This window comes from Notolepis coatsorum (genome assembly GCF_963971535.1).
Source record: "Notolepis coatsorum genome assembly, chromosome: 15".
Classification (NCBI taxonomy): Eukaryota; Metazoa; Chordata; class Actinopteri; order Aulopiformes; family Paralepididae; genus Notolepis; species Notolepis coatsorum.
Window position 1 is genome coordinate 94,414,663 of NC_140179.1, and position 26,465 is coordinate 94,441,127.

General features: G+C 42.0%; 1 protein-coding gene across 1 annotated transcript; it reads left to right on the plus strand.

Moving 5' to 3' along the window:
- Positions 1-8,111: 8,111 nt before the first annotated feature.
- Positions 8,112-25,984, plus strand: LOC311241709 (serine protease FAM111A-like). Its single transcript, XM_084330587.1, has 5 exons — positions 8,112-8,260; positions 22,038-22,185; positions 22,439-22,485; positions 22,688-22,741; positions 22,952-25,984. Exons 3-5 carry the CDS (start codon positions 22,462-22,464, stop codon positions 24,674-24,676), a joined length of 1,803 nt encoding a protein of 600 aa, XP_084186713.1. The 5' UTR covers positions 8,112-8,260; positions 22,038-22,185; positions 22,439-22,461; the 3' UTR covers positions 24,677-25,984.
- The last annotated feature ends 481 nt before the right edge of the window (positions 25,985-26,465 follow it).

Here is a 26,465-nt window from a genome sequence, read left to right on the forward strand (position 1 = left end):
TTTGACCTCAACCTCATCCCATAATAAGCACACAATAGGTTGAGTGTGGTGACGATCGAAAGGCGGCAAATTCAACTTTCCAACAATGTATTGAATGATCGGGAGAAACGCAGCCCTGAGCCGGCAGACGAGGGCAAAGTGTTGCGATGTGCACGCAACGACGACCCGTATGTGGGCCCCCGAACGTTTAGAGGTTAAAGGGTGTAGGCACCGGTGCCTTCCCGGAGCACAGTCTGAGATGAGGTAGCAGATCAGGGAGCCTTATCAAACCCCACATCCTCTACCCTTAGTCCAGTATCGGCCGTTCGGTAGGCCGTTAGGTAGGCCTGTATGTCTTTGTCAATGGCGTGGTTGGCAGCCATAGTCGAGTCCCAAGTGGACGGCCCCCACCACCGGCTGGGAGGCGTCTATATTAATCCCAGCCGAAGAGTGCAAGAGCGCTTCCGCATTTTGCCCTGATTGGCCCCGGTAACGCCCTCCAAATGCGCATTTTCTTTTTCCCCGCTCAGACGCCGAAATGGAATACATGTATATTATCGCAACGCGGACCAGATTCACTCGCAACGCCATAACGTTATTTCCCTGTACATTGCAATGTTAACACAACGCAGCTGTCAACTGTACTTTACATATTATCCAAACGAGGACCACATAACACCATAACACGCCATAACGTTATTTCCCTGTACATTGTAACGTTAACACAACGCAGCTGTCAACTGTACTTTACATATTATCCAAACGAGGACCACATAACGCCATAACGTTTTTTCGCTGTACATTAACACAACGCAGCTGTCAACTGTACTTTCATAATGCCATAACGTTATTTCGCTGTACATTAACACAACGCAGCTGTCAACTGTACTTTCATAACGCCATAACGTTATTTCACTGTACATTAACACAACGCAGCTGTCAACTGTACTTTGTAACGTTATGTTATTTCGGGCATTCATAACGTTATTTCGCGCGACTGTACATTGTAGCCCAGCTGTCAACTGTACATTGTAACATGCAACTGTACTTTGTAAACATGTGTTTGCAGAGCTAAATATTCAGCAGGACTGACTGCCAGACAATGGGTCACACAGACAGAAATGAGTCAGTAAATAGTTGGCAAGGATTAAAAGCAGTCAAATGTACAATAGGAGTTCCAAGTCCATTGATGCTACGTACTATAGCAGTGTGACATATATGCCTATGGAAACCTTAGTGACTGACTGTGTTGCAATTAGTCTAATGTCTCCTTCCTGTACTTGAAGCTTTCCCTGTTAATGTGATTGACCAGCGTTGCGACCAGCGTTGCTAATATGAACCAAAGGCTTTAATATGGCGCATTCTGGCATCTGTGATTAACCGTGTTGAATGGGGGTCTGAACCAAGCGAGGACCTCATGCGCATGCGCGGCGAGCACCTGGGCGAAGGAAAAGGAAATACGCATTGCTTACCGGCGAATGGGGAAGAATGCGGAAGCGCTCTTGCACTCTTCGGCTGGGATTAATATAGACGCGGCTGGGAGAGGCAGTCAACGACAAAGTTGTCCATGCCCTTATTTATGGCTGACGTTGACTTTAAGTTTGTGTTTGTAGGTTGATGGCTAAAGCAGTACAGTAAGAGACCAGCAAGACTTTGCTGTCCAAGAATGAGTCCAAGCAAGACATTGAAACCTGGCAAAAGTTCAAGAAGTCAGGCGATTAAATGAGAGATTTAGCACATAGATTTTTGTGAGCATTACAAATACAATTTATTATTGGTAATATTATTATTATTGATCTTTGGAGTTGTATCCAGTTATATGCAGTTCACTTGTTAATACATTTTATGGCTTTGTCATTATAAATGATTTCCCATATCTTTTAAAATCTTCTAAAGGGATTTGAATGTGGCAATTTAGAAATACAAAATGATTTATCCTATGAGTTATCCTATCCCCAAAATGAACTCATATTTGAATTCCCCATTAAGAAACACATAATTTAGACACCTTGCATGATAGGATTTCCTTCAGATTCATGTTGGCACCCATGTATGGCCAAGGGGTTACAAATGGTAAAATCGGCCATTTGAAATCCAAAATGATGTAGGTTAGAGTTATCCTATCTGATAAATAAGCCCATATTTGAATTCCCCACAAAAAAAACATATTTTAGACACCCCTCATGTTAGGATTTCCTTAAAATTCATGTTTGCACAAAAGTATGGCCCGCCCTACCGCAACATGCTGTATGTCTGTGGTGAACTCGGAGATGGCGGAGGGTTGAGGCTGCTGGCGCCCCGATCACAGCTCAGTAGTCTTGGCCATGGCGAAGGTGAGTGGCTTGTGGTCCACAAAGACAGTGAAACGTCGGCCCTCCAGCAGGAATCTGAAATGCCGGATGGCAAGGAAGAGACCTAGAAGCTCACGGTCAAAGGTGCTGTAACAAAAGCGAGTGGTTGCCAGGCCCCGCCCACCCACTGTTCATACACTGCCCCCACTGCGTAGTTGTGGGGGCGATAGGGGCAGTAGGATATGGGTGTGCCAGTAAAGCGGCGTTGGCCAGCGCAGTTTTGGCGCCCATAAAGGCCTTGTCGGTACCCGGGGACCAGTCCAAATCAGCCTTGGGGTCCTTACCCGCAGAGCCGCATGAGGTGAGCAGGTGAGCAGCAAGGGGAATTAACCTGTTGTCCTGCAGGGACTTCACGGTGCGGGGCGTGGAAAACTGGCGACGGTGTCCACCCTGGCAGGGAACGGACCGGCTCCCTCTGCTGAGACACTGTGTCCGAGGAAGTCGAACTGGCACTTGGCAATAACTGCCGGAGATGTGTCAGGTGCTCCTCTCCAGACGTGCTGGCTACGAGAATGTCATCCAAATACACAAACAAGAACGCCATGTCCCACAGCACCAAGTCCATCAGCCGCTGGAATGTCTGCGCCGCCCCCTTGAGGCCGAAGGGCATACGCAGGAACGTGAAGAGTCCAAACGTGAGTGATGACCGCCATGTTGGGTACGTCCCGTGGATGAACCGGCACCTGGTGGTAGCGCCACACCAAGTCTACCTTGGAAAAGATGGTGGTCCCCCGCCAGGTGGGCGGAGAAGTCCTGTACTATATGCGGGACAGGGTACCGGTCGCCTGAATACTTTAGACAACAAATGTTTGTTTCCGCGTCTCTGATTGGCCTGTGCGTTTCTGGTCATGTGACATGTGCGCCAATCGTGGGACCGCAAGTTTCTACACTGGTTAAGCTTAGGCGCTCTTTCGAAGTTGGTTAAGGTTAGAGTTTATCTTAGAGCAGGGGTAGCCTAAATATTAAAGGCAACCAACTTGTGTCTAGCCACGCCCAACTTGCGTCTAGCCACGCCCCCACGGCGACGCGGCAGCAGCAGAGCGTACGCAGAGCTCTGTCGCGGCAGCATTATGTAGCAGTAATCCCCCCTTTTTTAACATCGACTAGCTCAACTGGTAGCGCTGCCTTGCTGTGGATCCTGCGGTCCGTTGGTGACAAGTTCGATTCCCTTAATTATTTTTTTTTTTTAAACGTGCATTCTTTCGCCGGTTAAGTTTAGGCATGTTAACACTTTGATCGCCATGGGTTAAATTCATAATTTACCATCCCTCGCCAGCTCTATTTGTCTATGGAGAAGTTCCCCTTCTTTGCAGGGCTATAACTTTTTAAATTCTATTGCTAAATTGCCATTATTATGGCCCATTCAATGTCCTATATGTATTGTTCAGGGTGTAGCAACGTTAAACTTTTTCATTCACATATTCATACTAAAATATGGTCTAAAGTATAAGTATGTTTTTATCGTTTTCTGCAGCTTTCTTCGGAACGTGATTTATAGCCCCAAATGCATTATATTGATGATCAAATACAGTTTGGTAGGAATCTGTGCGAGATAAAAAGTTTCAACTGGACGTGGTTCTAGACGTTTCTACGCATCATCTGATGATGACCGGATGGGCGGGGGATCGTTTATAATTCCGTGGGCAGCGTTAGATGATTCATCCAGAGTGGGTCATCACCAGATCAGTTAGTATAGAAGACTTTAGAAAATAACGCTGAATCTTACCGTGGCTTCCTCGCGCCGCTGGCAGATGAGCGTGGAACATATTTTTTTCTATTATGGGATGTAGAAATGCCCGATCCATTTCCAGGTTGTATAATAGTATATACGTCCAAATAACGTTGTTTATTGAGTTAGGGCGAGCGATCTATTATCCAGTGTTTCAAGATGGAGTCGCGGGAGCTATAGCGAGTGGCCGGACCACATATGGATGAGTACTACCGGTTCAAAGGTTAATTTCCGGCTGGCGATCTGCCGATCGGCCACCAGATGGCGCTCTTGAACCGCTAGAGAATTGAGTGGAGCTTTGCACTGGTTCTCAGGGCTCCGGAAAGGAAATATGATTTCGATGACAGATTTTTGAAATATTGACATCAAAGACGAGTTACGGTGTCTTCGGCAGAATGAGCATGGCTCTGAATGACGTGAAAACTCGTTCCCGGCGATCATAGTGTTAACTTTAAGCATTGTTTCGGAGTTGGTTAAGGTTAAGGTTAGGCATTGTTTCGGAGTTGGTTAAGGTTAGAAGGGTTAAGTTTAGGCGCTGTTAAGGAGCTGGTTAAGGTTAGAGTTTGTCTTAGAGAATGGCAATATTCTTTCGGAGTTGGTTAAGGTTAAGGTTAGGCATTGTTTCGGAGTTGGTTAAGGTTAAGGTTAAGGTTAGGCATTGTTTCGGAGTTGGTTAAGGTTAGAAGGGTTAAGTTTAGGCGCTGTTAAGGAGCTGGTTAAGGTTAGAGTTTGTCTTAGAGAATGGCAATAGACAGCCTATTTCCGCGCTGCAGCGCGAGGCAATAGACAGCCTATTTCCGCGCTGCAGCTCTCTCGCGCTGCCGCGGTCACATGGGCGTAGTGGCCAATCAGAGAAACGCTAAACACAAGTTGGTTGCCTAAAATATTCACGCGCAGGGGTAGGCAACCCTAGGCACGCGTGCCTGCATAGGCACGCGGGGGAATTTTCATAGGCACAGGGGGCAGCATAAAAAAAATATATATATATATATATATATATATATATATATATATATATATATATATATATATTTTTTTTTTTTGCTTTGAAATATTATAGTGAAATATTTTGCACTGTTGTCGCATTTATCTTGTTGAAATCCTCCCACAGGTTCTTTTTACTACCACATATTTTTTATTTTTTTTTTTTTCTCCTTTTTCCTCCGATTTTCTCCCATCCCAATGTTAGTCGTTATGCCAATTCCCAATCCCCTTCCTGGTCGCTCCGCACTCACCCCCCACAGTCTGTCTGGGAGAGTGGAGGCTATCACGTGCTTCCTCCGACACACGTCTAGCCAATCAACTGCTTCTTTTCACCTGGCGGACTCTCACTGAGAGGGTGTAACGTGTGGAAGGATCACACTACCCCCCTTAGATCCTATCCGCCCTGAGCAGGCGCCCTGACCGAACTGTAGGAGTCGCTGTTTACAATGACCCGGACCCACCCCTCCAGCTTTCCCACCCTCTAATACTTCCAATTGTATTAGTGTGAACGGCCAGCCAAGCTGGTGACAATACTACCACATATTTAATTGAGACCCTTTTTTTGTTTATTATTTCAATTTAGCTGGAAATACATTGCTACATCATTCAGTAACATTTGCAGAGCCTTATAACAAAAACATTATTACGGTCACCATTGTGACAAGTGGGATTAATCAACAAATTGTATTATTTATTTTTCTATTTCATTGAACATTGCACATGTTAAAAGCCATTTTTTTTTCTCAAAATGTGAGTATTACCAAGTCAACTTGTGTTCTTAAAACAATGACAATAAACATAGTTTTATTAGGTTGGAATAATGTGGTTGTGTACTTATTTTTCTGTTAACTTATTATGGATTGAAAACTGAAAACCTTAATGCACAGTAACTGAACTCAATATTTTTAAGTTGTGGTAACTTATTATTATTAATTTTTTTACAGTGTAGTCTTGCGAGCAATCAAAACGTATTTATACGATATACCTCACATTCACTCTCCATTCACATCCTGGTGTTCTCCTGGTGTTCTCCATTAGGCCTGTAGGTGGAGCTATGACAGCACACGTACAGTACACACACTGATGGTGTGTGATGTGTCCAAAAATGAATGGGCAAATGTGAGTGAAATGGTCGCACTGTATGCAGCTGTTTGTCTGCATTGCACCCCCCCCCCCCCACCCCCCCCCCAAAACTCAGATTTAGGGTTGATACAACCATCATAATAATATTGTTAATAATAACAATAACAATAATGATGTAATAATGTAAAAATTTTCATTAAAAAGACCTGATTATGAGAAAAAAATGTACGATGCATGGAATATTGTTGAGGCACACTAGTTACAACTATATTTCAAACAGGCACTCCATGTCAAAAAGGTTGCTGACCTCTGTCTTAGAGCATGGCGATAGAACGCCTGCCCTTCTTTCGACGGTTAAGCTTAGGCACTCTTTCGAAGTTGGTTAAGGTTAGAGTTTGTCTTAGAGCATGGCGATAGAACGCCAGGTAGTTTGCAGGCTGTTAGACCCGGAAATAGGCGCAGAACTTGCTGTCCCACGATTGGCGCACATGTCACATGACCTGGCCAATCAGAGCGCAAAACTCGAACGCGGAAACAAACATTTGTTGTCAAAAGTATTCACGCGTACCGGTCAGGGGTCGTGGCATTGTTCAGGAGTCGGAAATCGCCTCGGGGGGCCACCCGCCGTCAGCCTTAGTGACCACATGCAGGGGGGAGGCCCACGGGCTGTCCGAACCGCGCACAATGCCAAGGCGTTCCATGGTGGCAATGGAGAGCTTATAGCTGGGTCAAGGCGGCGAGCACGTGCATAGACCGGGGGAGGCGACGGTGGCCATACAGTGCTCCACGCCGTGCTTGGCGACTGCCGAGGAGAATGTAGGCGTGGTGAGGATAGGGAACTTGGCGAGGAAGCGCTGATACAAATGCCCACGAGCAAGCATGTTGGACAGGCCTAGTGTCCCTGCCCCTCCCAGCATGCACAGGTAGGTATAGCAGCAACGGTAGTGTGGATTCTTGGACATTTTTGGAAGCCAACCAGGTCACAAAACAGTGTATTACTACGCCCTGGAGCTGATTCACAGGTAACACAGCTGTAATCAATGAATCTAAATGCAGGAGGACTGTGGTTTTGTGTTGGAAACCCTTTGCCTGCATGTTGTGTTGTGGAACTTAAAACTGTTTGGGTTTTGTGACACCTGAATCCCTGTTTGCTGCCTGTCTAAAGCTTCCAAGTATTTCATACAACTTAACGGCCAAAGATCTGTGTGTTTTGTCACTCGCCCAATATTTGCGGGACTGGTGGACCCACCAGTATTCAGATTTTTTTTTTTTTTGCGAATAAAGCCATAACAATCTATGTCAAAATACTTGATTAACAAGTTAACAGATGTTCATTAGAAAATAATCCATTATAAGATAAGATATCAAGATATGAATGGAATAAATCATGTTTGTCTTGAAATATATAAATGAAACAAGGTGGAGACAGACAGGGAAGGTACACAGGGAAACAAACAATTGTCCACACATTTGGTGTGGAGCTGAACACCACGTATGTAATATGAATGTGTGTGTAGGGTAACCGTTAGGGAGAGAGAGAGATATCTGTAATAATTTATTGAAAACTGTATTTAACAGATTGAACTGAATATACCTATCAAGAATGGGTACAATACAGTACAATTGTTAAGGGGATGCAGACCAGAGAAAGACTTTCGTCTTGTTTACATCAGGGTCCCCCATTTTCAATTCATCATAACATTTATGACACATACAGATAAACAGTAGTTGCATCCAGACATTTATGACATACAAGATATACAGTACTGCTGTACTGTTTAACTAACTAACTAACTAACTAACTAACTAACTAACTAACTAACTAACTAACTAACTAACTAACTAACTAACTAACTAACTAACTAACTAACTAACTAACTAACAATAACTGAGTGGAGGAAAGGAGAGAGAGGAAAGGGAGGAGAGTAGGAGGGATGGGCGAAAGGGGAGAGGGAGAGGAAGGAAGTCTCTGTGCAGCGTCGTATCAGTGAGTCAGCTTCTATTATATTGGGCTTCAGTTGTCTTATCTACCATCATTCATGGCACTCCTCAAACATGAAGACGGCAGGGTGTTGAGCTGCTCTACAACATCTTCGTCAATCTTTTGTTCATAGCCTTTCATGTGGAATTATCGGTAAGTGGCACTTTAGTTTAGGACTTCAGCTACAGCTGTATCATATTATTTTGTGGGAAATGTCTTATTGTTGGGCTAGTCCTTGTAAACCTGAAAAGGGAAATGTGTGTGTTCCGTTGCCCAGGGTGTGGCCTGGTATGCTGCCGTCAGGGCCGGATTAACGACCGGGCCGACCGGGCCGCGGCCCGTGGGCCTCGAGTGATGAGGGGCCTTTTTTTTATTTTTATTTTTTTTCTTGGAGGCCCCTCGTCACTAGACGCCCCAATTTTTTTATTTTTTTTTACTTTAATCTTTAATTTTTTGAGGCCACTCGTCACTAGAGGCCTTTTGGAGGCCCCTCGTCACTAGAGGCCCCAAATTATTATTATTATTTTTTTTACTTTTATTTTCTTTTCTTTTGGAGGCCCCTCGTCACTAGAGGCCCCAAATATATATATATATTTTTTTTAACTTTTATTTTAAACATTTTTGGAGGCCCCTCGTCACCCCACATTTTATTTATTTTTTGTTCTTATTTTGGAGATCGATGTCATACTGTGACACTGAATGATTGGCACTGACTGACGCTCTCTGATTGGCCACTGACATGTTTGCCCAATCGCGTGACGAGCTGTGTCTTTGCCCATTTCCTCGTCAAACAGCCTGCAAACTACCTGGCGTTCTATCGCCATGCTCTAAGACAAACTCTAACCTTAACCAACTTCGAAAGAGTGCCTAAGCTTAACCGTCGAAAGAACTTGCCGTCAGCCCGTCACGCTCTAAGACAAACTCTAACCTTAACCAACTTCGAAAGAGTGCCTAAGCTTAACCAGTGTAGAAACAGGCATCGGCCAATCAGAGAGCGTCTTGCCAGAAATGCGTCTAGGTTTAGAAATAACGCGACTAGGGGCCTCCACACTACACACTAGTACTAGTACTAAATACCTATATGTCCCTATGCCATAAATGTCATGTATGTTGTGTATGTCATAAATGTCTATATGAATTGAAAATGGGGGACCCTGATGTAAACAAGACAAACGTCTTTCTCAGGTCTGCATCCCCTGCCTTAACAATTGTGTGTATTGAGCCGTACTGTATTGTACCCATTCTGCAATCTGTTAAATAAAGTTTCATTCAGGTCGCTTTCACACAGGGGCTGTTTGGTCCGGACTTTCGGGTCTGTGTGAATGCGCGTCGAACTCGGTCCGCGGACCAAGCAGGCGAACTCTAGTCCGCCTGAAAACGTAGGTCTCGGTTCGGCTTCAGCGGACCAAATATAGGAAGTGATTATTATTACCACTGCTTGCAGCACTCACTGCAAAACAAGCACACTGCATCTAATCTCTCTATCTATCTATCTATCTATCTATCTATCTATCTATCTATCTATCTATCTATCTATCTATCTATCTATCTATCTATCTATCTATCTATCTATCTATCTATCTATCTATCTATCTATCTATATATCTAACTGTGCATCTTGGGAAGAAGGAAGAAAAACGCGGCTTATTATTATTACCGAGGCGCACGGCATTAATAATGGATCAATGCCACGTCAATACTATTATTATTATTATTATTATATTATTATTATTGGTCTACAAGTTGTTTAGCGAGAGGATGGTGGTAATGTGCTTCAATAGAACAATGGATCAATGCCATGTCAAAACTCGCTCCGCTGATCTTGAGAGCTCGCAGACAGTCCACACACGCGCGCGCGCGCACACACGGCTTGCAGCCACACACACATTTCCACTGTCCAATAGACAAGCGCCCTTTTCGACCGTGTGACATTGTTCAGAAGGTCTCGGTGCGCTGACAGATTTCTCTATGTGAAAGCAGGCGAACCAAATGAAGAATGCAACAATGTTGCAACTTCACCACCAGAACCGCACCGAGTCCACCAAAACTATATGTGAAAGCGACCTCATTCAGTAAAAAAAATAAAAGAGATACGAAAATTTGAAATATAGGCCTCTCTCTTATACATGCCTCCTCCTAATACAAGCCTGGTATCCACTACAGTTGAAACAAATACAAGCCGGGGTTACTATTTTTTAAAGTGACATATAAAAACGCCACTGTGCGTGCGTGCACGTGTGTGTGGGGGGGCCTCCACAAGAATCTGGCCCAGGGGCCTCTGAAGTCTTAATCTGGCCTTGGTTGCCGTGCTACCGGTTCTGTTCACAAAGTTTGAAAGTCGATAAAGCCTTGCATTGGCTTTCGATACTCCGCCATGGCAGATGTTCAAAGTGATAATAACATGCGCAACATGTCATCTAACTAGTGAATGAATGAATCCCGTTCGAAATATTATAAATAATTTCTGTTAAACCACCGTTCAACAAATTCCTGAGCTCCCGGAGCCCTCGTCAATTACAGTAAGCAAAAGGAGATTTTGCGCACATTTTCTCCTCGTTATGTTTTGGATGACGGATCGTACCTCTACTCTACGATGAAGCTCAACCAGACAGAAGGGGAGAGAAGAATAATCATGACGCAGGAGATGATCCACAGCGACTTCTATTTTCAAAACGGCACGGAGCATAAGGTCTGGCCGTGTTTGTAATCTTGTTTTTAGCGCCTTTGAGGTGCTTTGGTACCATGAGGTGCAAGCATAGTCGTAGTACCCTTGAATGAGTGCTCCTGCCAGAGTCTTCAGGGTATTCTTGTTTACCAGAGAGGAGATCCGGTACAAGAATCTAGTTCGTTGGTTGACTTTTTTTTATTACATTGGATGCCATTTTTGTCACAGGAAAGATTTGCCTCTAGGGTGGAACCTAGGGCCTAAAAGAAAAAATGGTTTGGTTCCGGTTGCCGACGACCCTGCCGATTTAGGTGCGACCCAATTCATTTTTATGGGTTTAAAAACAAATTATATAAAAAAAATAAAAATAAAAATTAACAATAAAGTTTCATCAAAATCTTAGTCACCTTTAGTATTATGGATATTAAACATGCTGGCAGAGTACATGCATCCATGTTGTCGTGAACATTTTAATTAAATAAAGAAATTCCTTATCCATCCAGTCGCTGTGGAAAAATAAAAATGCCCTAGCTGTCAACATAGGGAGGAGACAAAACGTGTACATGTTAGCCACGCCCCTTCCCCCGCCCCCTCCCCATCGGCCCCGCCCCCTCCCACTCGGCCCCGCCCCCTCCCAATGGAGCTGCCTCGTTGCTTGCCATCTGCTGGTCAAAACCTGTATGTACCCAGCCATTCGTTTAAGGGTAAACTGTAAATGTTTTTTTCACAGGAAATGCACTGTATTATTTTACAGATTACTTTTGTGTTCCTACTTTAAGTGTAAATGCTATAAAAATACAGTAAATTACCTTTTATCAAAATATTAACCATTAAATAAAGGTTGTAATCTGTAAATGTATTTGGTTTTACTGTAAATGTTATGATGAATTGAAAATGGGGGAAGAAGTCCTTCTAAAAACAAGCCATTGTAATTGATTTGCTCCCACCTTGTGGTGAAAACGGAATTCCCTCATTTATACATCTATTGCACTCTTCCACAGCCAGACACTCACATCACATCTTAACTGTAAACAATCATTCTTCACATACCACGAGAGATAAACATATTTCTTCATTCATATCAACAGTCACAAAACATTCATTCAAACTTTATCTGACTTGCTTTCATGCAAACCAGTGCAGCACGTCACTATTCTGCTGACGTCATTCATTCATCTAAGCCAATGGGAGGTCACATTGTTCAGTCATACCAGGCACACAGACCAATGAGAGACGTCGATATTCAACCAAACTCCCCAGTCATCCAAAACAGGAAGTAAAAAATGTTCATTCTTATCGGCAACCTTCCTCATTATATGCCAAACCAGCTAGATTTTTTTTAAATCTGCTTTCACAGTTACATTCACACCTCTCACCCAACCTTAGTTCATGTCATTAATCCTTACGTAAACCACTTCCCCGCACGTAAATTTAATCTAACGTCACACGTTAAGCCAAAGCCGAAGATTTTTCATCCGCCATCCCGTTTTAAACAGCGTAAATATGACATTTCTCTTCGTTTTTAAAGCAATCAATTCATATTCGCCAACTCCTACACATCATAGCTAGTATCCCTCCGTTTTTAATAACAATCCGACCGTCGCAACATATTCTAAACACATAATATTCGCTGACGTCCTGTTTTCCACTGTGTGAGAAGACATTGAAATCAGCTCGGCATACTTTACACTGCTGCCAGTACAAAATACGTGCCAATTCGTGAACCGTGAACAGGGCGTGAAGAAGGTTAAAAAAACAGGAGAATCCCGGAAAAAACGGTAGGGTTGACAGCTATGCCCATGGCCTTAAAGGAAAACTCCAACATTTTGGGAAATTAGCTTATTTAACATCTTCCCTGGAGTTAGACAAGAAGATGCATACCTTTTTTGTCTCTGTGCATGCATTAGGCTTAGGGAACGCCTGCACCGTTAGCGTAGCTTAGCTTCATCACTGGAAGTGGGGCAGTCCTTTACCCTGAAGTTCCCTACAGTCCCCTACAGTCACGAAATACACTCCAAATACAACTCCAAAACGTTCCTGTAAACATGTTGTGACCTGTGTATTTACCACGTGGAGAAATAAAAAATTATTGAATTCAACATTTACGTTTTCTAAGCAAATATACTCGGAATATTTTTTTGCCGAACCACTCCTCTCTGGGCGCAGTGATTTCACGCAACGCAGTGCTACTTTCTAACGTGACGCCAGTGTTTGTTTACATTTCCATTTCATTCAAAGGATCCGAACCGATTGAAGTTTATGGATACTGTAGCTAAGGGGCTACACAACCCTGACTGTATTTAAAGGATAGGTTAGACCACTACTAAATATTAATTAGCCAGACATTAAATGTACACAAAATGGCGGACACTCTATTAACTGCGAGGGGACAGTGATACCAAGTTCAAATAATCACTTTAATATTAAAGTCAAACATACATATTATATAGCACAGATCTCCTGTTACTAAGATAATGTCAATGCAACAATGTCCGAGGTAAGTATAGTTCCTAAACTACTGGTACCAGACCGTTGGAGCTCTGAATGGAGGGAGCCGGAGTGAACAGCACGGGGGAAGCAAGAGAAGGATGGAGACGATATTCTCTGGAGTTCCTACTCCAGAGAGCTGCAGACCAACGTGGTATAATCCTGTCGTCGCTGGATAGGGGGTCTCATACGGACCTGGTTCCTGTATTCCAAACGCCCGATGGCAGGATTAATAGCTAATATTCCAAACGCCCGATGGCATGGTCACTAGCTAGTTAGCCCCTTTATGCTAAGGCTAACACGCATGTAGTCCGTAGTAGTTAGTTGAATCCAGAACGCCGCTGGGTTCAGCTAGAAGTCTCTCAACGTTACTTTCTTATTTGCCCGTCTGCAAATCTATAGAGATTGTTATTTACTTCACTTCGCTCAAACAAGTCACTCTGCTCTGCCGTGGCTCGACAATATTATGGTTGTATCTAATTAGCCGTCCAGCTCTCTATCAAGATACTTTGCTTGCGGTCTGTTTACTGCTGCGCCAAAACATTTGCTCTCTCTCACACTCTGCCCGGGCATGTTCTAAAACCCTGCGCATGCGCTCACGCTGTCTACAGGTGCATGCGCGCGCGGTGTTAAGAACATATGCAAAGAGGCGAATGATAAATACTGTTGGGTAAATAGACGACGTGAAATATATATCTTATATACATAAACAATATATAAGGTATACAAAATAATAAACGTGGACTTTATGTGTTAATCTGGACCTTCAGAACAGATACCATGCCTTAGGGCTGGGCGATAAAACGATAACGATAACTATCGCGATAAATTATTTCCTCGAAATAAACATGAAACGTGGTCGCAAAGTTTCGATATATATCGATTTCCCAAGCTTGGATATCAGCACACGCGCACTAACAACCAATCAGTGAAGGAGATGGCGACAGCGAAGGAGACCCGCGGTGCACCTCTGGGTAGTAAACAAGGCTGGCTAGGATCATTAGCTTTCACGCCACTATTTTATAGTTTACGTGCGGAGTGGGTGTGTGGCGTGAATTCTGAGGGTACGGTTAGAGTAGTGTGGGGTATGCTGCGCCGCGGTGGACGTCGTTGCAATGTATTGGGGCGATACGGAGTATTTTAGGGTGATAGTTAGTACATTGGAAACAAGGCTGACTAGGATCATTAGCTTGCACGCCGCTATTTTATAGTTTACGTGCGGAGTGGGTGTGGCGTGAATTCTGAGGTAACGGTTAGAGTAGTGTGGGGTATGCGGTGGACGTCGTTGCAATGTATTGGGGCGGAACGGAGTATTTTAGGGTGATAGTTAGTACATCGTCGTGGGATACACCGCTTGCTCTGGCTAACTGTGTTAGTTCTTATAATGCATTTGATCCAGTGGCGGTAGGTTGCCCCCTGGTGGAATATAATCTATGCACTGGGCCGTGTTTACTGCGTAGAAGAAGAATAAGAAGTTAATTAAACTTGACAGAAATTATATCGACAATAATTATCGATATCGAGTGATATGAAAATTATTTTATTTTATCGCGATAACGTTTTTGGCCATATCGCCCAGCCCTACCATGCCTTCAAATCCTCTTACCTTGACTATTAAAAGCCTCCACAATTTAGAAAACAGTATTCCCATATAATAGCTGGTGTTGATATGCTGCTAGCTAACGAAAATCAACAAACACAGAACCGGACGCCTAGATATTAAAGGCAACCAACTTGTGTCTAGCCACGCCCAACTTGCGTCTAGCCACGCCCCCGCGGCGACGCGGCAGCAGCAGAGCAGAGCTCTGCCGCGGAGCTCTGTCGCGGCAGCATTATGTAGCAGTAATCCCCCTTTTAACATCGAAAACTAGCTCAACTGGTAGCGCTGCCTTGCTGTGGATCCTGCGGTCCGTTGCTGACAAGTTCAATTCCCTTCAATTTTTTTTTTTTTTTTAACATGCATTCTTTCGCCGGTTAAGTTTAGGCATGTTAACACTTTGGTTGCCTTGGGTTAAATTAATGATATACCATAGGTTGCCGGCTCTATTTGTCTATGGAGAAGTACCCCTTCTTTGCATGGCTATAACTTTTTAAATTCTATTGCTACATTGCCATTATTAGGGCCCATTCAAAGTCCTATATGTATTGTTCATTGTGTAGCAACGTTAAACTTTCTCATTCACATATTCATAGTAAAGTATGGTCTAATGTATAAGTATGTTTTCATCTCTTTCTGCAGCTTTCTCCAGAATGTGATCTATAGCCCCAAATGCATTATATTGATGATGCAATACAGTTTTATGGCAATCAGCGCGATATAAAAAATTCCAACTAGACGTACTTCTAGAAGTTACTACACGTCATCTGATGTTGACCGGATGGGCTAGGGGGCGTTTATAATTCCGTGGGCAGCGTTATACCAATCATCTAATGTGGGTCAAATGTTGATAATAGCAGTTAGTATCGAAGACGGTAACGTTACACGCTGAAACTCACCCCAGTCTCCGCGCGCCGTTGGGCGATCATCGTCGAGTTGAAATCTTATCATTATGGGATGTAAATTTACCCGGTCCATCTCCAGCTTGTATAATGGTATATACGTCCAAATCATGTTGTTTATCGAGTTATTGGCAATCGATCACTGTGTAGTGTGACGAGCCAGAGTCGCGGGACCTATAGCGAGCGCCGGAAGTACTACGGTCGTCTAGGACAACCTCTATTCAACATCCTGTTTGGCGATTGCGCCGATCGGCCACCAGATGGCGCTCCTGAACCGCCAGAGAGCTCAGTGGGTCCTGCTGGTGGATCTCAGGCCAGCGGAGGGGACATATTCATCCGATCGCAGATTTTTGAAATATTGATATAAGGACGCTGTACAGCGTCCCCCGGCAACTTGAGCATGGCCAGCAATGACGTGAAAAGACGTTTCATGGCAGTCAAAGTGTTAAGTTTAAGCATTGTTTCGGAGTTAGTTAAGGTTAGGGTTAAGGTTAGGCATTGTTTCGGAGTAGGTTAAGGTTAGAAGGGTTAAGTTTAGGCGCTGTTTCGGAGCTGGTTAAGGTTAGAGTTTGTCTTAGAGAATGGCAATATTCTTTCGGAGTTGGTTACGGTTAAGGTTAAGTTTAGGCATTGTTTGGGAGTTGGTTATGGTTAGGGTTAAGGTTAGGCATTGTTTTGGAGTTGGTTAAGGTTAGAAGGGTTAAATGTAGGCGCTGTTTCGGAGCTGGTTAAGGTTAGAGTTTGTCTTAGAGAATGGCAATAGACAGCCTATTTCCGCGCTGCAGCTCTCTCGCGCTGCCGCGGTCACATGGGCGTAGTGGCCAATCAGAGAAACGCTAAACACAAGTTGGTTGCCTAAAATATTCACGCCAACCGGACACACAAGCAGAAAATGAAGCATCTACTATACTTCCGGTCGGGGGGTTTCAAAATAAAAGAGTGACGTCTAAAGCACCGGAAATATGTTTATTTTGTACATTATCTAACGTTAACACAAACCTAAACTAACGTTACAACTAACTAGGGCTGTCTTAAATACTTCGAAGCTTTTTTTTTTTTTTTTTTTTTTTTACTTCGGTGTGTGTGTGTGTGTGTGCATGGGGCCATTGGGTGGGGCCGGGGGACAAATACACTGGAGGAAAATAACCCAGCTCAGCACTGCCCAAATTATATCATCACTATTGCCTGTTTGAAGGATATCATCCTCAAACACATACACCACCTACACGCCTATTCTCAGTCCTTGCCCCACAATGGTGGAATGAACTACTCACCCCAGTTAGGACAGCCGAATCCCATCCAATCTTTTGCCGTCGACTAAAGACGCACTTCTTCAACCATTATCTGAAATAAAATTAAAAAAATTAAATAAAAAAAATCTAACCCTAACTAACCTTACTGTCATGCACTTGTCCTAATACACTAACCTACACTGTAACACGCAACACTTTGATGAATATTGTTACTCAGCTGATAGAGTTGTATCCTTCCTGATGACCTGTCGTACAGAACTTGTAAGTCACTTTGGATAAAAGCGTCAGCTAAATGACTAAATGTAAATGTGAATGTAAATGCCTTGTAGAATTCCACACATAAGAAAGAAAGATACTGGGATGAATAAACAAAATAGGAAATAAAATGTAGAAATGCATGCAATACATAAATAAATATGAATCTCCATATATGAAATAGAACATTTAGATAAGGTGCTACTGAGATGTGTTGGTGAGTTCTTTGTTTTTTTGTGGAAGTAGCCCTTCTTAAAAATGCATGAACATTCACTGATAATTGGTCTGTAGTGGAGTCTACAAGGTCTACATTGCCGGACCATGTAGAATCCGGACCTTGTAGACTGACATAACTCTGTGCATAGTTTAGTCTACACAGGCCATATTTCAAATAATCAAAATCTTACTTCATTCATCTTAAACATTCTTGATTTGGGGGATTGGTAGTTCCCATGAAATCTGAAGTTGTTCAAATGACAACAGCGATCCACCTTGAATTAAATCACACTGTGTTGGCTGCGTCACAGTCACGAAAGGGGCTACTTAATTCATTAATCCAATCCACTTTATTTATAGAGCACATTTAAAAACAACAAAGTTTACCAAAGTGCTGTACAAGTCCCACAACATAAGATATAAATAAAAAATAAAAAAATTATATATAAAAAAAAAAGCTTCGAATTAAAATCGAAGCTCGGCCCCGAAGCTTCGATTGCCAAAAAAAATTCGAAGGTCAGCCCTACAACTAACCTAAAGTTAGTTTAGATTAGTGTTAACGTTAGATAATATACAAAATAAACGTATTTCCGGTGCTTTAGACGTCGCTCTTTTATTTATTTTAAATTTTTTAACTGCAAAGTAAAACTGTCAACATGTTTTATCTAATAAAAAAAAGTCTGTTCATCTCACTTCAATAATTTTTCTTGCAGAACATGGTATTTTCTCAAGCAGACAGATGTAAACACTGTAGGGCTGACCCCTATTAGTCGATTAGGAAGAGCCGTAGTCGACTGGCCAACCTCTTAGTCGAATATAAAAATAAAAAAAATATTTATAATTTTATATATATATGTATATATATATTTTTTTTTATCATTCTTTCCAAAAGAAAAGAGGCCTAGAAGCGTGGCTAACGCTAATGGCACGCATACCAGAGGCTAACTGCCTACGAAAACAGGCACAGAGGCACTGAAAGAGAATTTCACCTGTCTGTCTAATGAACACACTAGACTAGACAAATATCAAGATGTATCAGTGGATTGCATGCTTTTGCAGAGGACAAGAAGCCTTCAGTCGACTCCTTCAGACATTAAGCACCCCCCACAGCCCAAATGGAATGATAAAAAAATATATATATATTATATATTTTTTTTATTATTATTTTTTTACCAATAGTCTACTAACGGCAAATTTTGGCCAATCATAGTCGACCATCCAAATCCTTAGTCGGGGACAGCCCTAAAACACTAATCTGTGTTGCATGTACCTGACAAACTGAACTGTTTGTATTAGTCATATTCCAACTTAACTGAATGCACATGTGTGTGTGGACTACTGTACTATTACAGGTATTGAAATGAACAAGGCAACTTCCTTATACAATTTTTTTTTTTTTTTGTATGAATAATTAAATATCGATACAGTATCGCCACACAAAGTATCGCGATAATACTACGTATCGATTCCCCCTCACCCCCACCCCTACTAGGTATGTAATTTCATCTTTCCTTGTGACAATATTGTCATTGTCACCCACTGTAACTGAGAAGCCGTCGGTCTTGCCGAGTTTTATTTGATCCGAAGAGAATGGACTCTGTTTTACCCAGGTGTAATGATAGTTTGTTATCAGCGAGCCAGGTGCAAATTCTGCCGAGTTCTGAGCTGAGGGTTTTTTCAACCTGTAACTTGTTCTTGTCAGAGACCAGCAGGGCTGAGTCGTCCGCAAGCAAGCACAAGTTGCAGTCACAAACTGACGACATGTCATTTGCATAAATTAGGAACAGTAGCGGTCCTAGTATGCTTCCTTGTGGAACACCACAGCTCACTGTGAGGGGGAGGAGGAGGGGCTGAACCCGATATCTCTCTCAATTCAAATGGCTTTATTGGCATGACGGAACATGTACATGTTGCCAAAGCAAATGATTAACATTAACATTAATTAGAAGACAGATGTCAATATCAAAGTACAATATCATCAAAACATAATAATCATCGGCGGTTAGGTGGCCGAGCGGAGATTGCGTTCGTCACCAACCCCGGAGCTGTGAGCTGGATTCGCCTGTTCGAATCCAGCTCACAGCTCCGGGGTTGTCACCAGCTTGGCTGGCCGTCTGCACTAATACAATTGGCTGTATTAGAGGGTGGGAGAAGCTGGCGGGGTGGGTCCGGGTCGTTGTAAACAGCGACTCCTACAGTTCGGTCGGGGCGCCTGCTAAGCGCGGATAGGACTTGAGGGGGATAGTGTGGTCCTCCCACACGCTACGCCCTCTCGATGAGAATCCGCGCTGCCAGGTGAAAAGAAGCGGTGATTGGCTGGACGTGTGTCGGAGGAAGCACGTGGTAGCCTCCACTCTCCCAGATAATCTGACTGTGGGGGGTAAGTGCGCAGCGACCAGGAAGGGACTGGGAATTGGCATACAACTAACATTGGGATGGGAGAAAATCGGAGGAAAATGGAGGGGGGAAAAGATCAAAAAAAAAAAAAAAAAACATAATAATCATCAAATATTACTGTCCCCCAGTTTATGGCAGGCAGCGACAGATTGATTCTTTTGGTATCCGATAGTTAAGAAAACCTTTTGTTATTAATACTGTGTTTCTCTAAGATATTTATATTTTTCACATTTGTTTCAGGCTAATTGATGCAATGGCAGCACAGCGAGGCTGTGCTCACTCGGTGTGTATTTCGTCAAGGTTCTTTTTAGTTGTTGATCAGTCGCCATGCTCAAAAAATCTGCTATGGTGTACTGTTGATTTAAAGCCAGATATCCCTGCATTTTGGGGGATGGGGGGTGAGTGCGGAAGTGCAGTTCAGCCCCTCCCACTCCTCACCGTTGCAGCTGGAGTGGAGTGAACGTCTCTACTCCACGAAACGTATCAAATGAGAGTGAAATGCACACATTCGAGTCCTGTCTTTATGCAGAATCACGGAACAGTGGTTTAACAGAAGTTATTTATATTTTACACAAGTAAAGTTGGACACTACATTGTGTGAGTACTCATTACTGATTAATGTCACATTCATGACCATCTATTGTTTCCTTTGCCATGTTATGATTACTTGCATTACATTTATTTTATGCTAAATGCAGTACCTTTGTTTTCCTGGACAATATTTATCTTTTCGGTTATTTATTGTATTGAATAAACATACATTTGCTTAAAGCAAATCATGTGATAAATCGTGATTACATATTTTAATAGATAGCCCTAATAGACATAAGTAACTGCGATTTCCTGGCAGAGTTAAGAAGCTCTTCTCCTTTTCTTTAATAGGCAATAACAAATAAGAATTACTTACTTACTTAGGCCTTTAAATTCCCAAAGGAACATACCTGTAGGCCAGGGGTCAGCAACCTTTTTGACATGGAGTGCCTGTTTGAAATATAGTTGTAACTAGTGTGCCTCAACAATATTCCTTGCATCGTATTTTTTTTCTTCTCATAATCAGGTCTTTTTAATGATAATTTTTACATTATTACATCATTATTGTTATTGTTATTATTAACAATATTATTATGATGGTTGTATAAACCCTAAATCTGAGTTGGGGGGGGGGGATGCAATGCAGACAAACAGCTGCATACAGTGCGACCATTTCACTCACATTTGCCCATTTTTGGACACATCACACACCATTGGTGTGTGTACTGTACGTGTGCTGTCATAGCTCCACCTACAGGCCTAATGGAGAACACCAGGAGAACACCAGGATGTGAATGGAGGGTGAATGTGAGGTATATCGTGTAAATACGTTTTGATTGATCGCAAGACTACACTGTAAAAAAATTTATTATAATAAGTTACCAGAACTTAAAAATATCGAGTTCAGTTACTGTGCATTAAGGTTTTCAGTTTTCAATCCATAATAAGTTAACAGAAAAATAAGTACACAACCACATTATTTCAACCTAATAAAACTATATTTATTGTCATTGTTTTAAGAACACAAGTTGACTTGGTAATACTCACATTTTGAGTAAAAAAAATTGCTTTTAACATGTTCAATGAAATAGAAAAATAAAAAATACAATTTGTTGATTAATCCCACTAGTCACAATGGTGACCGTAATAATGTTTTTGTTATAAGGCTCTGCAAATGTTACTGAATGATGTAGCAAATGCATGTGTGTGTGTTCCGGTGTGTGTGTGTTGAGGATAATTGCATGCCAATTAAAGACCTCTGAACAGGTCCTGCATTATTATTATGTATTTCCAGCTCAATTGAAATAATAAACAAATAAAGGGTCTCAATTAAATATGTGGTAGTAAAAAGAACCTGTGGGAGGATTTCAACAAGATAAATGCGACAATAGTGCAAAATATTTCACTATAATATTTTTTAAAAAAAATTAAAAAAAATGTATGCTGCCCCCTGTGCCTATGCAAATGGCCCCGCGTGCCTATGCAGGCACGCGTGCCTAGGGTTGCCTAATCCTGCTGTAGGCCATCGACGAAGCTCCTCCATCCTCTCCGGTCTTGTGCCCTCCGCTCCAGATCTTGCCAGGACAACCCTTCTTTCTTCATCTCCTGTTCTGTGGTTCTTCTCCAGGTGGTTCTCGGTCTGCCTCTCTTCCTCCTGCCCTGTGGGTTCCATGTCAGCGCCCGCTTTGTGATTGATTTCTTTCTTCGGAGTGTGTGACCTATCCACTTCCTCCTCCTCCTCCGGATTTGAATTATATTGTGTCCTGTCCTGTTTGGTGAGTTCCCACAGAAGTAAACTTAAGAATACTTCACCTATAATGTTAAACACATGCTATGTAAGGATTGTACGCATAAGTATGTTTGTTGTCGTTATCAAACGTTGTCAACCCGAGATTGGCATGAACTTTGTCATGCCTGTGAGCTGTGAATGAATTCCTGAATGAATGAAATAATGACTGCGTGAGTTAGTGATATTGCTGGTCTATGGGATTCTCTTATTGCCCCTTTTCTAATTTCTCTACAAAAAAGGTCAAATTACCAGAGCCCAAGACATGGCAGAGGCGAGCACAAGCCAGGTAACCTGACATATGTTTGATTTACCTTTTTCTTTAGCTTGATGCCAAACAATCTGCCTCACGTTGCTGTTTATTTTCATTTACTGTCAGACACTGTATCAAATCTGTCATAATAATTCAGATGAATTCTAGATGAGGGCTATAATTAATTTAATATGCCCATGTGTAATGTTTTGTATGTTTTACCTCACCCACCTCTCAGGCCAATGATACAGCCTATCCTGTGAAAGTGAAGAAAGAGGACACTTCTTACCAAGTAAGCAGGCCACACAGTTTGGTAACACTTTATTTGAAGGGGTGTTCATAACGCTTTACATAACACTGTCATAAACATGACATGACATAACATCTGACGTAAACAATTATTATGGAAACATAGGGTCCCGGTTGAAAAAATACCGGAAAGGATTCTTTAACCGTATTATAACATGTTTCACTTCATCTGCTTCTATTACATTTTCTACAGGAGGAACATTCTACTCACACATTCTACTTTCAATTTGAGGACAAAAAGGGGGAAACAAGTGTTACCTGCAAGGATCCTGGCACAGTCCTGGAGGCACTTCTAAGATGTGATTATTTGAAGGGTAATGAAGGTAAAGGTGAAAAATTTCCCATTATTCAAATGGGAAAAACAAACGACAGTAGCGTTATAGCCACACACTTCCCTTGTCATTTGATTAGGGAAGAGGAAACACTCACCATATCATTTGCATCTAAAGAGGTTGAAAATGCACAACAAAGGAAAAGTTGTGTAACAAGTTGTGTAACTTTCCACATTAACAAAGAGGGTGGACCAGATTCAAAAACAAAACTTCTGTTTAGAAATCATCAAACCTTGAGAAAGTTTACATCTGTATGTGTCTATGCAGAGAAAGGGACCACACTGAGAGATGCCTTAAAAAGAGATGGTCGCTTTCTTGAATATGGTGAGTTCAGCCTGCTTGATATGAACAAGAAGAATAGCAGTGTTGACTGCGCTCAAGATGTTGACGAACACAATGGTAAACATTTTGCTATATGTATTCCTCGTGGAATCAGCTCGAAGGAAAAAGTCAGAGATGATCAAAACAAAGCTCCACCCGTTAGTGCTACGAAAACAAAAGCCAAAATGAGCACAGACACAACGCGGAAAACAAACCGCGGGGTGCCTGATAACACAGAATATCTAGAGGAAGTTTTAGAGCAGTTACGCAAACAGTGTCCAGCTCTGAAGAAGTTGCTGCTGAGTAGATTCCCAAATAATACATTTCAGGATGCTGTGGAATCAAAGAGGGGGGAATTTCCCGAGATCCAACGGGCATTCTCAGAAGTGCACAGACTCAGACAGTTGCTTAAACGGGGCGAATCAGTTTGCCAACTCATAATCAAAGGAGTCACAGTGGGAGACAAGGTTTTAGACTTCAGGGGTACAGGCTTTGTTCTGTTTGATAACTTCATCCTGACAAATGCACATCTCTTCAAAGACTGTGTGGAGCTTTTGAACAAAAGCTCCAATCAGTGGCAGCTGACTTCAGAAGTAGAGGCAATATTCAATTTTGAAAAGGAATCTTCAGAGATGAATGTGTTGAAAGCAAAGAAGGTAATCATTGACTACAATTTGAGTGTTGATTACAAAATACTAGCACTGGATTACGCCATACTTGAGCTTGATCAAACAGAAAACATTCCAGAAGGTCTCTTCAGCAAATGTGGACCAGTGCCCACGAGTGGTGGGGTTTGCATAATTGGACACCCAAAAGGAGAGTTGAAAAGATTGGATCTGACGTGTGTCATTGAGATGAGGGAGGAGAGCGTGGCAAGAGAGTTAAGAAAGCGCCACAAGGACAAGTTTGTAATGTTGTATGACATCAGCAAAGAGTTGATCAATACGTTGGGCATTGACAACATTATGAAGGGAGGGGACAAAGAGAAAGAGGTTGTGACCTACAAAACCTTTATGTATGGTGGTTCTTCTGGCTCCCCAGTATTTGATGATAAAGGTTGTGTGTTTGGTTTGCACACCGGTGGCTTTCCCAATGTTGACAGTGTAATTGAGTTTGCCCACCCTCTGACTTCTATAATAAAGAGCTTTATGAGGAACCTGAAGGAAAAGGTACAAGTAGAGCTTTTGAAGAAAGTTGACGAGGAGGTAAAGAAGAACCCATATCTGTGTGAACTGTTCCAAGACGAGAAAATAGACGATAGTTAGGAGAGGGCTAATGAAGATTTGTCAAGTTGAGTGACATATTGTTTCCCTTTTCTAGAACTGGTGGTTGTTGGCTGTGAACGAGTCAATTTAACAATGAATCGGAAATTATACTGCTATGAATGCTCTGTGGCATATACATTTAATACTGTAAGTTACATTTAGAAATTGTCATGACAACAATGCCACTAGCACTACATCAAATGCACTAGCATGTTTTCACACCACTTTTGCTACAGTAGTTAGCAACTGTCAAGCTGAGTAAAGCGATTATTTTTCACAGCAAATTATCTTTTGATTTTTTTTCTTTTACATTATTTCTTGATTATTTTGTTGTTCGTAATAAACAATTCATTAATTCATGTGAGTAAAGCAAGACAATACTTCTATTTGTATTCTCTTTTGACACAACAAATGCCTAATTGGCTGGTACACCTGGCTTATCTGATTACTTTGTGGTTATTTAGGTAAACATGTATTCTTTTTAAATTATTTATAAATATTACACTGATATGTTGTATTCACGGTTAAACTGTGTCCTGGTATAGAGCATAGGAAATCAGTTTGATATTGTGAAAATAAAATACCATGGCCATTTTCTCACTGATGATTAGATGGATAACAGAGATATTTAGCGGCAGTGTTGAAGCTCATGCCAATATGTTGCTTTGCTAGTTCAGTATGTGTTCTGTAATTATTTTCTTGTTTATATGCTATGGACGATGTGTCCAATTTTATTTTTATTGACTGAATACACTTTTTGTGGATAATACTGTAGGCTATTGACTACATTAAATGGCGCCATCTTGAATTTGTCAGTAAATAATGAACTGATGGTAATTTCACTGATTCAATCATATTCCTTGAGGCCTAAAGTTAGACACGAAAACCAACTTTCTAGGGTGAATAGTAATTTGGATATAGCCATCTTGGACGCCATTTAAAATGAGTTCTCCATATAATGATAATGACCTTATAATGAATTGTCCGATCAGGGGAATATTTTTCGACGGCAATCACAAACCGTTTTTAAGGATGATTAATACAAAATGAATGACAAATAATGCAAAAGTGATACTGATATTGTATTTAAAAATGTTGTTTTTATTTGATAAATTGCTTTAGACCTTTTTGACACTTTATTTTGGCATCTCTTTTTGGATTGTGTGAATTTTACATGTTATGATAATTGCTTTTGGGCTTTTTGATTCCTACTGTATGTTAATGGTATTCAATCTATATAAATGTTGCATACCCTGATATGATGTATTATGTCAGTTTGTTTAGGTGACATTAAAAACATGAACATTCTGTTGCATCTCAGCTATATTTCTGACCTGATCAATAACATTTGACACATCAAATAATGCCTTTTATTTGATGTTTTGTAATTGTGTTGACAGTGGTATTTGCTTTTCTGTCCCCTTTATATAACTTTTTGCCCGACATTGAGTTGAATGGGATCAGCCATCCCCTCTTTTATTTTTGAATGATCTTTTTCCGATTTATCTCCCATCCCAATGTTAGTCGTTATGCCAATTCCCAATCCCCTTCCTGGTCGTTGCGCACTCTACCCACTACCGTCGGTCCGGGAGGGCGGAGACTATCACATGCTTCCTCCGACACATGTGTACCCAGCCCACCGCTTCTTTTCACCTGGCAGCGCGGACTCTCACTGGGAGACTGTAACGTGTGGAAAGTCACACTACCTCTCCTAGATCCTTCCCTTGCTGTGCAGGCGCCCCGACCGAACTGTAGGAGTCGCTGTTTACAACGACCAGGACCCACCCTC

What these genes read in the sequence shown, in the direction of transcription:
- LOC311241709 (XM_084330587.1), top strand. Translation starts at nt 22,462, where the DNA reads ATGGCAGAGGCGAGCACAAGCCAG. An exon ending in CAGAGGCGAGCACAAGCCAG is followed by an intron (nt 22,486 to 22,687) that starts GTAACCTGACAT and finishes CCCACCTCTCAG; the next exon opens with GCCAATGATACAGCCTATCC. An exon ending in AAGAGGACACTTCTTACCAA is followed by an intron (nt 22,742 to 22,951) that starts GTAAGCAGGCCA and finishes CATTTTCTACAG; the next exon opens with GAGGAACATTCTACTCACAC.